The following is a 16537-nucleotide window of genomic DNA, read 5'->3' as shown; positions in this document are numbered from 1 at the left end:
GGACAGGGGTATAAGGAAAGTTTAAAGAAGAGGGTAGGAATGCAGAGAGGTTTGTTAATCATGGAGCAGAATTCCAGAGGTGACAATGGAAGGATCTGGGAGGCAGAGGGAAGGCATACGGGATTGGGTCTGCCAGAAGAAACCAGAGCAATGGAAGGAGGGTCCGAGAGAAAACAGATTGCCAGGCTGGGTGTAGGATGTACCTAGAGGTGCGGAGGGGACGGACCTCTTTCTCTGGCTCAGCCAGAATAGCAGTGGCCATGTGTTCTTGGGAGTGAGCAGCATACCTTGCCCCGATGCCCATGCCATTGCTCTAGAGTAGCATGAAAAGTCTGGTGGGCGGTGACCTCTGTGAGCTGACTGTGAGTTCACTAAGAGAATGTTTTCAACAGGGCTACTAATTTGAGAACAGTGACGGTAACCCTACATATTTACTATTGGACTTGTCCCGCTAGAGGTGTAGTTTTGTACACGTTACTAGAAGCTGCGGAAAGTGCAGCAGATCACCCTGCAGGAGAAAACAGCCTGAGAAAAAGGCTCTGGGCAGACCTGCAGAGCACTAATATTTTAGAGATGGGCAAAGAAGAGGAGCTCCCGGCAAATGACTGAGGTTGAGTAGCCAGTGAGTTAGGAGAAAAGCGGGATCTTGCAAACAGAGCCCAGGAAAGAATGTGGGGTTTTTTTTTGTTGTTGTTGTTCTGTTGTGTTTTGTTTTTGGGGGGGGGTAGGAAGAATGTGTTTTTAAGGAGTGGCCATTGGGGACAATGCTTTGGACATGGTCTGTCTGGATTTTAGCCACAAATCTGAAGGTTTCCTACTTCATAACACAGCAGTTGAGAACTTCAGTAGGATTCGGAATAGAACCCTATAGCAATTCATATAACTACCCTCCAGACTGAAATCAGTTCATTTACTTGTTTTGATTGATGAGTTTATTAGTTTATTAGACATAGTATGGAACCTCCTAACTGTTGTATTAGTGCAAACGTATCTTTTACATATTCATTTCATCTCTGTTCTTTCCTGTGAGCCTGCAATCCTCTGACTACAAACCCAAGCACATGTGTAGCTCCTTGCATGGCAATAAATATTCATGAAATGGTCATTAAATCGTTCAAAATATGCTAACAATTTTCTCTGGGTTCTAAGAAGAAAAACACAAACTGAAAAAATGTTCAGAAAATGTGTGCCCTCAAGAGCAGATCTGCTTATCTTCAGAGATTTACACTCAGTTTGTAAGGTTGCCTTGATTAACTGAAGGTGAATTGAGTGTGGGCGTGAAGGATTTTTTTTTTCTTTAAAATTTGGAAGAACTTCCATGTGAAAAAGGGAAGAAAAGCAGTTTTTGGCTCAATATAAAATCACCAGTTGGATTCATTGAGAGAGAATGCCTCTCCTCCAAGCCGAGACTTAAGGGAACCACTCATTTAGGGCTTTATAAAGGGGATTTTTTTGTTTTGTTTTTGTTTGTTTGTTTGCATTATGTGAGTGACAAGATCATTTTAAAGATCTTTTTCTAGTGTAAGATTTCATGAGTCTATGAAATAACTAGGTACCTAGCCTTTAAGAAATAGAGAAGGAAATATAACATTGATTTTGTAGTTCTACCTATTTCTATTTTTTTTTAAGATTTTATTTATTTATTTGACAGAGAGAGAGTTAGCGAGAGCAGGAACACAAACGGGGAGAGGGAGAAGCAGGCTTCCCGCTGAGCAGGGAGCCCGATGCAGGGCTCCATCCCAGGACCCTGGGATCATGACCTGAGCCGAAGGCAGACACTTAACAACTGAGCCACCCAGGCGCCCCTATTTCTATTTTTTATGTAAAATATATATTTTTAAAGATTTTATTTATTTATTTGCCAGAGAGAGAGAGAGAGCATGAGTGTACAAGCAGGGGGAGCGGCAGGCAGAGGGAGAAGCAGGTTCCCCACTGAGCAGGGAGCCCGATGCTGGACTTGATCCCAGGACCCTGGGATCATGATCTGAGCGGAAGGCAAACGACTGAGCCACCCAGGCATCCCTTTTTATGTAAAATATTTAAAAATCTCAAATAATTAAGAGAACTATAATTATCCAGAATCTCAGCCTTCTAACAATTCTTTTCAGTTTGAGGTGTTTCCTTTTACGATCTATCAATGGGCATAGTTGTTTTTACAAAGGTACACTCATAGTTCTGTCTCCTTTTTTTTTTTTTCCTAGTGACTTTAGCTATCATGAGATAAATTTAAAGAAGTAAGTGTGTTTTCTTGGATTGTGGTAGTCTTTAATCCTGAGATGTGGTGGGTAGGAGCAATGCATTAAAAAAGTCTAAGCCTGCAAAGACTTACTTGAAAAAACTGATTTTTTTTTTTTTTTTGGTTTGTGGGTGTTTCCTAAATTGTTTGTACTGTTTTCTTTCCCCCTTGAATTAGTTGATCATGGCCTTGCCAGATTGGTGACAATATACTGTGAACATGGTCATAAAGCTGCCAAAATCAACCCCCTCTTCAGTGGACAAGCCTTGCAGGAGAATGTGCCTGAAATCCAAGCTCTTGTGCAGACCCTGCAGGGACCCTTTAATACCACAGGTAAAGCTCTTTGACACTGACTGTCCATGTGACAGTTAACTGCCAACACGAGGTAGGGCTCCTTTCTCTGTTCTTGAAGAATCCACATGCCCACTGGAGCTGCGGCTTCCAGGGGATGTGAGTTGACAGTGAGGGGCACATTCAAGCACTAAGATGACCTGTCTTGAGGTTCTAGAATAGTCTTTCAATAGGGCCCATTTCCTCTGAGTTTAAAAACATATTCACCAAAGAAGACATACAAATAGCCAACAGATATATGGAAAGGTATTCAGTATCACTTATCATCAGGGAAATGCAAATCAAAACCATAATGAGCTATTACCATCTCACACCAGTTAGAACAGCTATTAAAAAGACACCAGATAACAAGTGTTGGTAAGGATGCGGAGAAAAGGGAGCCCTCGTGCACTGTGGGGGGGAACGCAAGTAGGTATAGCTACTGTGGAAAACAATTTAGAGGTTCCCTCAAAAAATTAAAAATAGAATTACCATATGATCCAATAATCCCACTTCTGAGTATTTATCCAAGGGAATTGAAATCAGGATCTTGAAGAGTTATCTGTATTCTCATGTTTATTGTGTAATTATTAGAATAGCCAAAATATGGAAACAACCAAAATGTCCATCGTTGGACGAATGAATAAAGAAATGCAGTGGAGGGGCACCCGGCTGGCTCAGTTGGTAGAGCATACAACTCTTGCTCTTGGGGACATGAGTTCAAGCCCCACACTGGGTGTAGAGCCAACTTAAAAAAAAAAAAGAAAGAAAATGCAATATATGTACAGAATGGACTATTATTCAGCCTTAAAAAAGGAGGAAATCGTGCCATTTGGGATAACATGGATGAACCTTGAGGGTATTATGCTAAGTGAAATAAAACCAGTCACAGAAGGACAGATACTGCATGATCCCACTGTATGAGGAGTCTAAAGTAGTCAAATTCGTGCTTGCTTCAGCAGCACAGATACTAAAATTGGAGCAATATAGAGAGGATTGACATGGCCCCTGCACAAGGATAGCATGCAAATTCATGAAGCATTCTGTATTTAAGAAAAATAATGAAATAAAATAGTCAAACTCCTCGAACCAGTAGAATAATGGTTCCCAGGGTCTGGAGAGGGGTGGGAAAGAGAAGGTGTGGGTCAAAAGGTACAAAGTTTCAGTTATGAAAGATAACTAAGTTCTGAAGATCTATACAACACCGGGGGCTTATAGTTAACAATATCATATTGTATACTTAAAACTTTGGTAAGAAAACAGATCTTATGGTCAGTGCTCTTTCCACAAAAGAAAATAAATTGTTTCAAAAATGAGTAAAAAAATTCCAAGTCCTGAAATAAAAATAAAAGTCAGACTCCCATTATGTGCCAGACACTTTATATCCATTATGTCAATTAATTCTCATACCTACTGCCTAAAGAAGTTACTGATAGGAAAACAGACACTCAGAGAACTTAAGCAGCTCATAGCGAGAAAGTGGCAGAGGTAAGGTGACAACCCACATCACCTTCCATTTCTGCAGCCTGAACTTTTTCTGCCTTTTTTCTTGCCCCTGGGAACTTAAAGTTGGGGATGGATAACCCATCAGGATCCTGGGCTCCTACCTCATGTCATATTTTATTTTACTTTTTATTTTATTTTATTTTATTATTTTAATTTTTATTTATTATTATTATTATTTGTTAAAGATTTTATTTATTTATTTGAGAGAGAGAATGAGAGAGATCACATGAGAGGGAAGAGGGTCAGAAGGAGAAGCAGACTCCCCGCTGAGCAGGGAGCCCGATGCGGGACTCAATCCCGGGACTCCGGGATCATGACCTGAGCCGAAGGCAGTCGCTTAACCAACTGAGCCTCCCAGGCGCCCTTATTTATTATTTTTAAAGATTTTATTCTTAAGTAATCTCTCTACCCAACACGGGGCTCAAATTCCTAGCCCCGAGGTTGAGAGTTACACGCTCTTAGGACTGAGCCAGCCAGGTGACCCTCATGTCATTTTTTTAAAGTTAATCTTAAGCCAGTGTCAAATTCTGGTACATGCATCAATTAGTAATGTCTGGTAATTTATTGCAGTGTAATAAACCATTCCAAAAGGTAGTGACTTTTAAGGGCACAACAATTTTGTTACCTTTCAGTTCTAGGATTTGACTGGACTCAGCTAGGTAATTCTCAGTTCAGAGTCTCTGAGACAAGAATCTATGCTACTCTCATAACTTAAAGGGCCCGTCAGGAGTGGAAAAGCTGTGTCATCCCTGTCCCCTTGTTGTGCCTTATTCTTGCTGAGTCTACATACAGGTCCCTGATACTGTGTCAACTCATACATCCATAACTTTGCATGGAATACCCTTCCATCTACCTGATCAACCTAGCACAGTCCTGTTGATTTTTAAGCATTCAACAGGTGCCGCCTGCGCTGCAAGGCGGAGCTACCCAGAGCTTTAGCCGTTTTAAAGTATACACTTCAGTGGCATTAAGTATATCCACAGTGTTGTGCAACCATCAAGTTAGTTCCAGAACATTTTTATCACCCCAAAAGGAAATCTTGTGCCTACTTAGCAGTTACTCCCCATTTTGCCGTCTCCCCAGTCCCTGGCAACCACGAATCTCCTTTCTGTTTCTATAGATTTGCCTATTCTTGACATTCTGTATAAATAAAGTCACAGTATGTGGCCTTTTGTGTCTGACTTTTCTCACTTAGCATAACGTTTCCAAGTTTCACCCATATTGTAACATAAATTGGTACTTTATTCCTTTAGGTGGCTGAATCATATTCCATCGAATGGCTACATCACATTTGGTTTATCCTATCAATGGACATTGGGTTATTTCCTATCTCATGTAATCTTAGCAACTCTCCCCTGAGGTGCTTTGACTGTTCCCGTTTTATAGCTTAAAATGGGAGGCAGAGAAGCCAAGCAACACACAAAGCAATATCTATAACTTGAATGGTCAGTCAGTATCAAAGAGCTGAAGTTTATTGTAAGAAACCATAAGCAATAATAAAGTAGGTGTGTAGGTTTAGGCAAATGACTGATAATTGATTTGGTGCTGAGCTATTGATAGATTACAAACCTTCCCTTGTTTTGACTGAGGGTTGGGTAGATTTCCTTTTACCTTAAAATATTGCTTTGCTATCAATATTAATTCACATTAAGACCAACTCTTCAATGGTAGAATTGCTTTATAGCTATTAATAAGACTTGAACATTTGGGAAGATATTTCAGATAAAGGTAGGACCTCTGATTTCTAGCTATAAAGCAGATGAATGTCAGGTTCCAATTTTTATTTTGAAATTACAATAGAATCAAAATCTGGCATAAAGCAAAGATTTAATTCCCTCTCCTAGTATGACTACTTCATGGCCTTTGACCATATTTCTAGCTTTGCCTTTAGAAAAATCTAGATAGCCATTGATGATGACCCGAGTTATCCAGAACAAAATGCTCTGAATTGAAATATTTTGTATGTTCTATAATTAATTATGTGGTTGATTGCTTTTTAAAATGATCCCTTTGATTCCATTTTGTAGGATTATTGAACATGGGGAAGGAGGAGGCCTCTCTTGAGGAAGTATTGGCCTATCTCAACCAAATCTACTGTGGGCAGATTTCTATTGAAACCTCCCAACTTCAGAGCCAGGAGGAGAAAGACTGGTTTGCCAAGCGATTTGAAGAACTGAAAAAAGAGACTTTTAGCACAGAAGAGCGAAAACACCTGTCAAAACTAATGCTAGAATCTCAGGTATAAAAGTACCAGCTAATATCAATGGAATAGGATGGCTCATTTTCTATAAAGACACATAAATATTGAAGAGAGGGAATTAAAGCATTTACTTACCCCAGATATCCCCTTGCCTCAACACAACAGACAATATAACACACACCACTTGGTTCTAAGTAGAAAAAAGTAGATCACCAAACACCAGAGCTACTGGTTCTCCTCTGAGTCAAAATACTTTTTATGTATTTGCCTATTCACTCTCTAAAAGACTGCAAAATCCTTAAGATCTCTTTCTGTTACCTCAAGTGATCAGAGAAAGCTATGCGTGAAAGCTCTTGGTACAAGTAAATGGAATTGAATCTGTCAGGGCTCGGATCAGGCTCCGGCATGTCAAGATGACAAACTATTCCCAGTCATTTGGATAGTTGGATGGCTTGCCCACCTTGATGAGATAGTACTGTAGAGCCGGCTACTAAAACTCAGGGGCTAGGAGGGGCGGAATCGAAGGCCCAGCCCTTGCTTTAGAAGAACACATGCCTTCCCCCCGCCCACCCCCCAGAGGAATACATTCTAAGAGGCTTTCTCTGGGGCTAAGTTATTCTACCACCACGTTATTTTCTCTGCATTCCCACTGCTGCCTGGCGTCCTTGGCAAGGTGTTGCTGCCATGCTCCGGACTAATTAACGCCTGTCTCTGGAGTATGTCATGAAGGGGCATTGCTGCAGCCGCTTGAAGTAGTATAGGGTCTTCCCACAACACTCATAAACGTGTCTGACTTGGACCTGAGTAGCTGGCTCTCTTCCTGCAACAGATGTGTCTGACGTGATGTTCCACAGGAGTTTGACCACTTTTTGGCCACCAAGTTTGCCACAGTGAAGCGGTATGGGGGTGAAGGAGCCGAAAGCATGATGGGCTTTTTCCACGAGTTGCTGAAAATGTCAGCCTACAGCGGGATAACGGATGTGATTATTGGCATGCCCCACAGAGGGAGGCTTAATTTATTGACAGGCCTTCTGCAGTTCCCTCCAGAGGTAAGATACTTTGATGCACAATTGACTGTAACAGAATAGAACTGATAGTAATAATTCCTTTTAGAAATCTGAGTAAACATCTGCGCAGTTGGTCCAAGAGGTAGCCTAATGAATTGTTGGACAGATCTGGTATTGGGGTTGATTTTCTGTGTCCTCTTATATGGATTCTTTCTTCTCTCGGGGAAGCTAAAGTTCAGTTTGTTTTCTCAAGGATGACGTGAATACATAATTTCTGTTCTTTGAAGCACGCTTCCCTAATTTAATAGAAATCGTTCAAGCAAACATTAAGATCTGTGCAATTATTTATAATTTTACCTTCCAAGAAGTCCATTTTACCTTCCAATTATGTGCAGAGTTTATACTTAGCATACTGTACTAAAACTAATAATACATTGTTTTCCTGGGAGACCACCACATGAGAAGTTTTATAGGTAAGTGGATCTTGGTGTTCCTGTTCCGTCCAACTCAGCTGCTCTATCAGTCTCTCAAAAGACTGGAGAGTTAGGGCTGCAGATTTTTTTTTTTTTTAAAGATTTTATTTATTTATTTGAGAGAGAGAATGAGAGAGAGAGAGAGCATGAGAGAGGGGAGGGTCAGAGGGAGAAGCAGACTCCCCACTGAGCAGGGAGCTGGATGTGGGACTCGATCCCAGGACCCTGGGATCATGACCTGAGCCGAAGGCAGTCGCTTAACCAACTGAGCCACCCAGGCGCCCCTGGGCTGCAGATTTAATGTCCGGGAATATCAGAGTGACTTGCAGTTTAATCAGATCGTGGCTGCTATGTGTGGATAAACCTCACTACTGATCTTGGCCAGGAGATTAAAAGTAATTCTAAGTGTTAAAGGGACTATGAGAGTTAATGGAGTGAATAGAGCCCACGGAAGGATGTTTACCCTTAAACCACTAGAAAGTACACATGACGTCATGTCTTGGGGCCAAGCTTTACCACTGTTTCTCGGACCTCAGTTTTTCTCATGCGAGAGAGATTGATAATCAGCTCTTGAAAGACAATATTTTCGAAAAGGCAGACAACAGAATAAAGTGATTGACAGATGGAGGAATGTCCTTAAACACAGGCAGAAATCCCTAAACCAGAAATTGCATTCCGAAAATACTGCAGACAAAAACATGACTCAAAGATGCTGGATTATAAATGATCATATTTGTGAGAAACATGGATGTACCCATACTAAGTATGTGTGCTCCTATTTGTCAATAGGTCAGTAAGAAGCTTTTGGGTTATTCAAACCATTGGATAAATGAGGATAACATGCTGTTTTTGGTAACTACCTTGGCCTGAGACCCGGCTTCGTTACTTACTAGCTGAGGACCTTGAACAATTTAGTTAATTTCTCTTGCTTGTGCATTTTAAAAATGGGTAGTAATGGTTATATCTAGGTAGACTGAAAATGAAGTGAAATTGGACAGCAGAATTTTTTAGGCATGACTTGAGCTAATCCTGGATGTCATCTTGTGTCTAAATGGGATTATGTTCTATTCTATCATTTTCCTGTCTACCTCTTTATTTTTTAAAGATTTTTTTTTTAGAATTTATTTATATATTTATTTGACAGAGAGAGAGAGAGCACATGCACTAGGGAGCATAAGCAGGGAGGGGCAGAGGGAGAGGGAGAAGCAGACTCCCTACTGAACAGGGAGCCCAACTCGGGGCTGGATCCCAGGACTCTGGGATCATGACCTGGGCTGAAGGCAGATGCTTAACCGACTGAGCCACCCAGGCGCCCCAAAGATCTTATTTATTTAATTGAGAGAGAAAAAGAGAGCATGAACGGGGAGGGGGGAAGGGGCAGAGGCAGCCTCTCCACCTGAGCAGGGAGCTCGACACGGGGCTTCATCCCAGGACCCTGGGATCATGACCTGAGCTGGAGGCAGATGCTTAAACAGACTGAGCCACCCTGGCACCCCTTTCCTGTCTACCTTTAACAAGATTCATAAAAAGTTATTTTGGAGAATATATTCTAACAGGTGTATTTAAGAAAAATTATTTTGCATATTACAAGGCAGAGGTAACTTACTATGTAACATCTTACTATCTTACTGTCTACATGTCTAACTAGTCGTGTCAGACCCTTCTCAGAGTGTTGGTATTTCATTTGATGGTGAAGATCTCCAAATAGTTCTGTGCATTTAAGCAGTTAGAAGCTTGTGCCTTTCTTTTTAAAGAATGCATGGTGATCATAGTTACACAAGCATGTCAGCTTCTTTCAGTTGTATGATTTAAACTAACCACCTCTTCTCTGGTCTCCATTGTGATAAAAGACATTTTCTCTTGTATGTTTATTCATAACAGCTGATGTTCCGTAAAATGAGAGGCTTAAGTGAATTTCCGGAAAATGTTTCAGCCACTGGAGATGTCCTGTCTCACTTGACCTCCTCGGTTGACCTGGACTTCGGCGCGCACCATCCCCTCCACGTGACCATGCTCCCTAACCCCTCGCACCTGGAAGCTGTCAACCCTGTGGCCGTGGGGAAGACTCGAGGAAGGCAGCAGTCTAGACAGGACGGGGACTACTCTCCAGACAGTTCGGCTCAGCCTGGGGACAAAGTTGTTTGCTTACAGGTACTTGTAGCTTCAGGAAGTGAGGCCGGAGGCTGAGGAGAGCAGGAGGAAGGGAAGGGAGATGGTAGATATTCAAGACGAAATTGAGATTAACTTTTGGGAAAAGAAGATTCCGGGCTTGTTTTTAAAATTAATAGCAGGTATGAGGTCTAGTCTCAAGGCAACTGACTTTTTAGACCGAGGTTTCACTGTGTTGTTGTTGTTGTTTTTTTTTTTGAAGAACCACTTTAAAATTTTTAAAATTTAAATTCAATTAATACATAATGTATTATTGGTTTCAGAGGTACAGGTCTGTGATTCATCAGTCTTATATAACATCCTCCAGTGCTCATTATACATGCCCTCCTTCATGCCCATCACCCAGTTACCCCATCCCCCGACCCCCTCCCCTCCAGCAACCCTCAGTTTGTTTCCTATGCTTAAGAGTCTCTTATGGTTTGTCTTGTGTTTTTCTTTCTGGAGTTGTGCATGTTATTTAAGGGAGTTATCGACTGGTAACCCTGATGCTTTTCAGAGGACAGATGTCATTACTTTTAGGAAACTACGTGGTATCCATATATCTAACAGGGCTTGCTTGTTTGTTTTACGGTAAAGGTCTTGGGGTGCCTGGGTGGCTCAGTCAGTTAAGCATCTGAGTCTTGGTCTGAGCTGAGGTCTTGATCTCAGAGTTGTAAGTTCAAGCCCCGTGTTGGGCTCCATGCTGGGTGTAGAGCCTACTTAAAAAATAATAATGAAATAAAATAAAGGTCTTTGGCATTAAGGCAGCCAATACTAATTATGAGCGTGGTTCTTGCTTCCTTTACCCACCCCCCACCCCTAGTCACCCCCAGTCACCCCCAGTTTTGCTAACCCAACAGCCTGGAGGTTTGGACTATGGGTCACATTTTTTTTTTCTATGAGTATTCATTTAAATATGAACTTTTAACTCCTGGGCAGTAATTAATTCTGGGTATCAGTAACTAAGTCTTTAAGCCCCACAGGAATAGGTAACTCTATAAGGCAGGAGAATATTTGGCTGCTTACCCAAATAACAACTGTATCTTATTATCGCATGTTAATTTCTCATGGGCCAGAAACTTGTAGTAAGTAAATTGGGGGTAGCAGCATTGCCTTTGACTACACTATGGTATTTTGAAATGGAAATGTTACATTGTTAGCCATTCTCTTTACCTTTCACTTGACTTAATTCATGATACTCTAAAGTATTTCTATCATTCACGTTCGCCCAGCGCGTGAAGCAGGTCTTCACATGGGCTCTAGAAGTAAGAGGTGAAAATGACATTTTCTTTAAAGTGATGAGAAACTGACTGCCCTCTTTTGTCTACTTTGTGTTCCAAAATTATTTTGCCCTGCTGTGTCTGTACATGTCTTGCCTTGTTCAAGGATATAATTCTAATTTCTTCTGAGAACTCTAAATTTGGAGCCTATAATATCACGGTGGGTGAGATTCTGGATGCTACTTTTTCTGCCCGTCTTCTGTTTATCTGGGTCCAGAACCTGGTGAAGGTAGATTGTCCTTTGTGATGGGTACGTGTGTCTAACCCCCTGGCTGTGTTTGGCTGAGTAGCTCCCACCTCACTCAGCATTTGTTTGTGCTTATGGACCCTTACTCCCAAAAAGCTTTCTGGGGCATAGTGAAGTGGTTTCTCTTGCGATTTAAGAAGAAAATAAAATTAGCAAATGGCACATGTGCGCTTTCGTGCCAAGAATCCAAAGACCATGATAAAACGATGCAAGTTAAGAGCAGATGTTATGTTCTTTTTTTGAGAAATTTTTGTTTGAGTATAGTTGAGGCCAGATGTTACGTTCTTTTTTTTTTAGAGGGAGAGAGGGAGGGTGAGAGAGAGAATCTCAAGCAGGCTCCACCCCCAGCGCTGGGCGTGGAGCCCGGTGGGGGTCTCCATTCCACAACTCTGAGATCCTGACCTGAGCCGAAATCAAGAGTCAGATGCTTCACAGACTGGGCCACCCAGGTGCCCCCCTTCCCCCAGGTGGTATGTTCTTACCACTGCCTCTACTGTAACATTTTTGTAAAGGAGCAGAAGAGGCACAAATCCCTCCCTCTTCCTTGCTTTACGGAACCCCTCTTAACACCACTGTCCCCCAAAAATCCCCTCATCAAGGGGGAGCGTTCAGATGCCCAGAGCCCCGGGACCTGGTGGCTAAGGGTTGGACTTTACAGCATAACGTGGTGCAGAAAAGACAAAGACTCGAGTTCAAATCCTGCCTTTGCTGCTTTCTGGCTTGGTGTGCTTGGTTCTGTTACCGAGGTTCTCTGAATATCATAGGTAAATGGGAGTATATTCCATTCCTCCTAGTGTTCTGAAAATTAAATGAGAGCATGTACATAATAAGTTCCTTGATCCAGGAGAAAGGCTTGGAGGGGTAGAGAAATACGTAGAAAAAAACCTGGAGGTACCATAGAAGGCCCAGCGTCTACTCCAGTGTGAAATATGCACTCTTGGTGAACCTTGGTTTTCTCATCTGTAAAAAGGACAGTAGTGACTTCCTTATCTGCACCGCCCCCCCCTCCCCCCCACTGAGTGGATTGATGCTGTGGAGATAATGTGCGGGTATTCGTTATTACTAGGTGTAGGGACTCCAAAATGGGAGTCATCTCTATAGACCCTGGCCAAGGGAAGGTGTGGCCTGGAATTGTTACTTCTGCAAAGGAGTGCTTCCTTTCTTAGCCAAAATATTCTATTTACATAAAAAAAAAATGACTATTTTAAGGACATTTTTAATGTCCTTTAAAAAAATCTACTTCCAAGTATTCTTTCTTTACTCGTATTTAGGTCTTTTACTTCTGTTATTTTTAGAGTTCCAATGGTCACGCTGTTAGGGCATCTCAGATCATTTTAGTTTTTACTCCGGCATTTTGACTGTTTCTGATATTAGCCTTTTATTTAATTTATTTTTTACTGCAATATATTGAACAATAATGTTATGTAAGTTTACGGGGTATAATATGTTGATTTGACAGGTAATATCCTTTTAGCCTGAAGTCAGTAGAACTCATATCTTCTTCTAAGATTTTCTAAGATCTACAATTCCCTCATTATTTGCTTTCAACTTTTCTAAAAGAGATTTCACTTTTTCTCTACCACTTCCTGTCCGTCAGGTTTTGTGATGATGTTGTGACCTAACAGACTTCAAATGTTCTGGAAGAATAGCACATTTCAGACGTTGTGTGGTAGTATTTTGTTGGTTCCTCAAAGCATCCTTTCACCCACTTGTGAGAGACTCCCCACCCCACCCCCGCCCCACCTCCTGTCTTTGCAGTCACATCCCCCTCCTTTATGTTTATAGTGGTGGCCAACACACCCAGTGGGGATCAGGGGATGCAAGCTGCACGCGGACTCTTTTCAGGGGCGGGATGATTGGGGAAGAGAAAAGGTTCAAAGCTGTGCACTGTTCCTCGTGTCTTGCAGGCCGTTTTTGTGAAAACTGTGCTGGAGCTGATTTTCCTTCTATACCTCCAATAGCCCTTCCTTCTGTGGTGCTGCTGTTTGTTCTAGAATGTTGATGGGTATATTAGAAATGATGGGTATGAATGATAATGTGGGGGTGGGTAGAATGGATCAGCTGGTGGTGGCCACAAGAGGAAAAGGGCTTTGGAACCTGCTTGAGATCAGCCTAACCATTCTAGAAAATCCTGTACAGAACCAGCAGAGTTTTGGGAAGGCAGAGGAGCCGTGAGAGTGTGGTTGTTTTTATTCCTGTTATTATTTGAAAACAATTTATTCCAATTAGAAACATAAATTTCTACACCCCTTATGTTCATTTTCTCGTTTTCTCCTCCATGATTTAGGTTCACGGTGATGCATCTTTCTGTGGTCAGGGGATTGTTCCCGAAACATTTACGCTGTCTAATCTCCCACATTTCAGAATTGGTGGGAGTGTCCATCTGATTGTCAATAACCAGCTGGGTTACACCACTCCTGCAGAAAGAGGAAGGTCTTCCTTATACTGCAGTGATATCGGTATGTGACACAGGGAGGCGGCCCTAGAGAAACATCTAGTTCACTTGGAAGAGTGAACCTCGCTGGTTATCCCGTTTTAAATTTTGGATCAGATATGGTCAGTAGTCACCAACAGTGTTACTAATATTCCTTTAAAAGTCTGAGTGTGGGGGCACCTGGGTGGCTCAGTCGTTAAGTGTCCGCCTTTGGCTCAGGTCATGATCCCGGGGTCCTGGGATCGAGCCTCGCATCGGGCTCCCTGCTCCGCGGGAAGCCTGCGTCTCCCTCTCCCACTCCCCCTGCTTGTGTTCCTGCTCTTGCTATCTCTCTCTCTGTCAAATAAATAAATGAAATCTAAAAAAAAAAAAAAAGTCTGAGTGTGATCTTGGAATCCGAGGAAGTAAGACAAGAGCGGAACTGAGAGGGTGCCATCTCAAATTGTCCAAGTATCCAGTTGAATGATCTGGTAAAAACCAAAGATCAGTACAGTTGATACAACACCAGAGTACTCGTCTTTAGGAGATTCAGACCTGGGGTACCCAAAACCCCAGTCAAGATGGTATATTCAGTCAGTGAATTTGGCTAAGTGGTCTTGGTTAGAAATCAGATGTGAGGAAGCCAAGTTGACTCGTTTTACCCTGGAAATTGGGCAGAATTAAGAGAAAGGCAGGCTTTTTTACCCATCATCCAGTTCATGAGTTACAAAAACTATTAGGTGGTAGGAACTATTCCGTTTTTGCACCCAGACCCTGTCCTGGATGCCTTTTGGGGCTATCTCTGTGAATTTTCTTTTAAAGTTCATTTATTCTTCTATACCCAGTATGAGGCTCGAACTCAGGACCCCAAGATCAAGAGTCCCTTGCTCCTCCAACTAAGCCAGCCAGAGGTCCCTATGAATTTTTTGTGATTAGTTTGATAGAGATACTGGGAACACATTCTAGGACTTCTCTTTTATTAACTCATGTAATCTTTACAACATTGCTAAGAGGTAGGAGCTATTATCTCAGTTTTATAGATAAGAAGACTGAGCTTTATAACTTTACCAAGGTCACAGAGTAAGTTGCAGAGCTGGGACATGACCTCTTTCCTGTCAGCTGGACTCCAAAGTATGGGTTCTTAACAAACCAGCCAAACCATCTCTGAGTATGTGGGCTGCCTCCCCACACAGGCAACAGGACTTGGAGGTGGGCTAATGTCATTTGGGGATAGCCGGCTGGTTTCATCTGTCTTCTCTGTTTCAGGGAAGCTTGTGGGCTGCGCCATCATCCATGTCAATGGAGATAGCCCAGAGGAAGTGGTCCGTGCCACACAGCTGGCTTTTGAATACCAGCGCCATTTCCGGAAGGATGTGATTGTTGATCTGTTATGCTACAGGCAGTGGGGCCACAATGAGCTGGACGAGCCCTTCTTCACCAACCCAGTCATGTACAAAATCATCAGGTGTGATTTTAAACCTCTGTTGAAGATCCCCTCACCCCCATGGTGCTCACATTATTTTACTATTTTTATTAGACACTCTGAGGTAGGGTGACCAACTCCCTGGGTTGCCTGGTACATAGAACTTCCAGTGCTAAAACTGGGACAGTCCTGAGCAAACTGGGATGGTCACCCTGTGGGTCCCAGGAAAGCTCCCCATATTCTACAAACTCTACTCATTTGCTCATTGAATAAACAAAGGCAGTTTACCAACGCCAGTTGGCAGATGGGAAACTGAAGTAGGAGGACGTGGGCAGAGGCCGTAGCCTGAAGCTACTTAGTATACCATCGACAGGACCAGAAGCAGATCCTCCATGATTCGCTTGGCGCCTCGGCAAGTAATATGATGGATTGTAAGGAATCTTGAGAATCATACCATCCAATATGGAGGCCACTAGCATACGTGGCTACTGAACACTTGAAATGTGGCCAGTCCTGCTGGAGAGGGGCTGTAAGTGTAATATACACACCAGATTCCAAAGACTTCATCTGACAAAAAAAATGTAAACTATCTCAATAGTTATTTTTATGTTGGTAAAGTATTGAAGTGACCATATTCTGCCTATATTGGGTTAAATAAATATGTTATTAAAATTAATTCCACCTAGGGGCGCCTGGGTGGCTCAGTCAGTTAAGCGTCTGCCTTCGGCTCAGGTCATGATCCCAGGGTCCTGGGATCGAGCCCCGCATCGGGCTCCCTGCTTGGTGGGAAGCCTGCTTCTCCTTCTCCCACTCCCCCTGCTTGTATTCCCTTTCTCACTGTCAAATAAATAAATAAAATCTTAAAAAAAAAAAAAAAGAATTATCAACCTTGAAAATAAAGTAGCCAGTTATTTAAAAAAAATAAATAAAATTAATTCCACCTATTTTTTTTTAAGCCTTTTCTAATGTGACCACTAAGAAATTTTTAATTACGCATTGGTTCATACTACATTTCTGCTGGACAGCACTGGGATAGAAGATTAATGTGACAGAGAGGAATGTGTTACTTTGGAATTTTTGTTTTGATACTAGAGAGTACAACAGAGCCGCTTCCCCCCTTTATTTCTTCATAGGTATAAATGAAAGCAGAGGAATAAATTGCGTGACATTTTACAGGTCTTTCTGGTCATAGGTAGCAGACTGCTCTTGGAAGAGCAAGTCTGGGTTCTCTGTTTAGCTTTGAATTTAGCTGCTGAGTGGCTTGATGTGGCTCA

The 16537-nt window shown here is 42.1% G+C and overlaps 1 protein-coding gene and 1 non-coding gene across 12 annotated transcripts in view; both read left to right on the top strand.

Moving 5' to 3' along the window:
- Positions 1-16537, top strand: part of DHTKD1 (dehydrogenase E1 and transketolase domain containing 1) — a 56134-nt gene that overhangs the window by 12727 nt on the left and 26870 nt on the right. For all 11 annotated transcript variants that reach the window (XR_003519973.2, XR_003519976.2, XR_003519975.2 and 8 more), the window contains exons 2-7: positions 2414-2569; positions 6100-6311; positions 7127-7321; positions 9634-9903; positions 13715-13886; positions 15107-15305. Coding sequence is in view for 4 of the 11 variants with exons in the window: in XM_027594537.2 (XP_027450338.1) it covers positions 2414-2569; positions 6100-6311; positions 7127-7321; positions 9634-9903; positions 13715-13886; positions 15107-15305 (1204 nt within the window). In the remaining 7 variants the exon portion in view is untranslated. The remainder of the gene's footprint in view (positions 1-2413; positions 2570-6099; positions 6312-7126; positions 7322-9633; positions 9904-13714; positions 13887-15106; positions 15306-16537) is intronic.
- Positions 3513-3619, top strand: LOC113923227. Its single transcript, XR_003520231.1, has one exon. It is a non-coding gene; the product is annotated as a U6 spliceosomal RNA (small nuclear RNA).

This window comes from Zalophus californianus, chromosome 9, assembly GCF_009762305.2.
Source record: "Zalophus californianus isolate mZalCal1 chromosome 9, mZalCal1.pri.v2, whole genome shotgun sequence".
In the NCBI taxonomy this organism is placed as follows: domain Eukaryota; kingdom Metazoa; phylum Chordata; class Mammalia; order Carnivora; family Otariidae; genus Zalophus; species Zalophus californianus.
The sequence above is the reverse complement of the archived record's forward strand: the minus strand, read 5'-3'. Positions and strand labels throughout refer to the sequence as shown.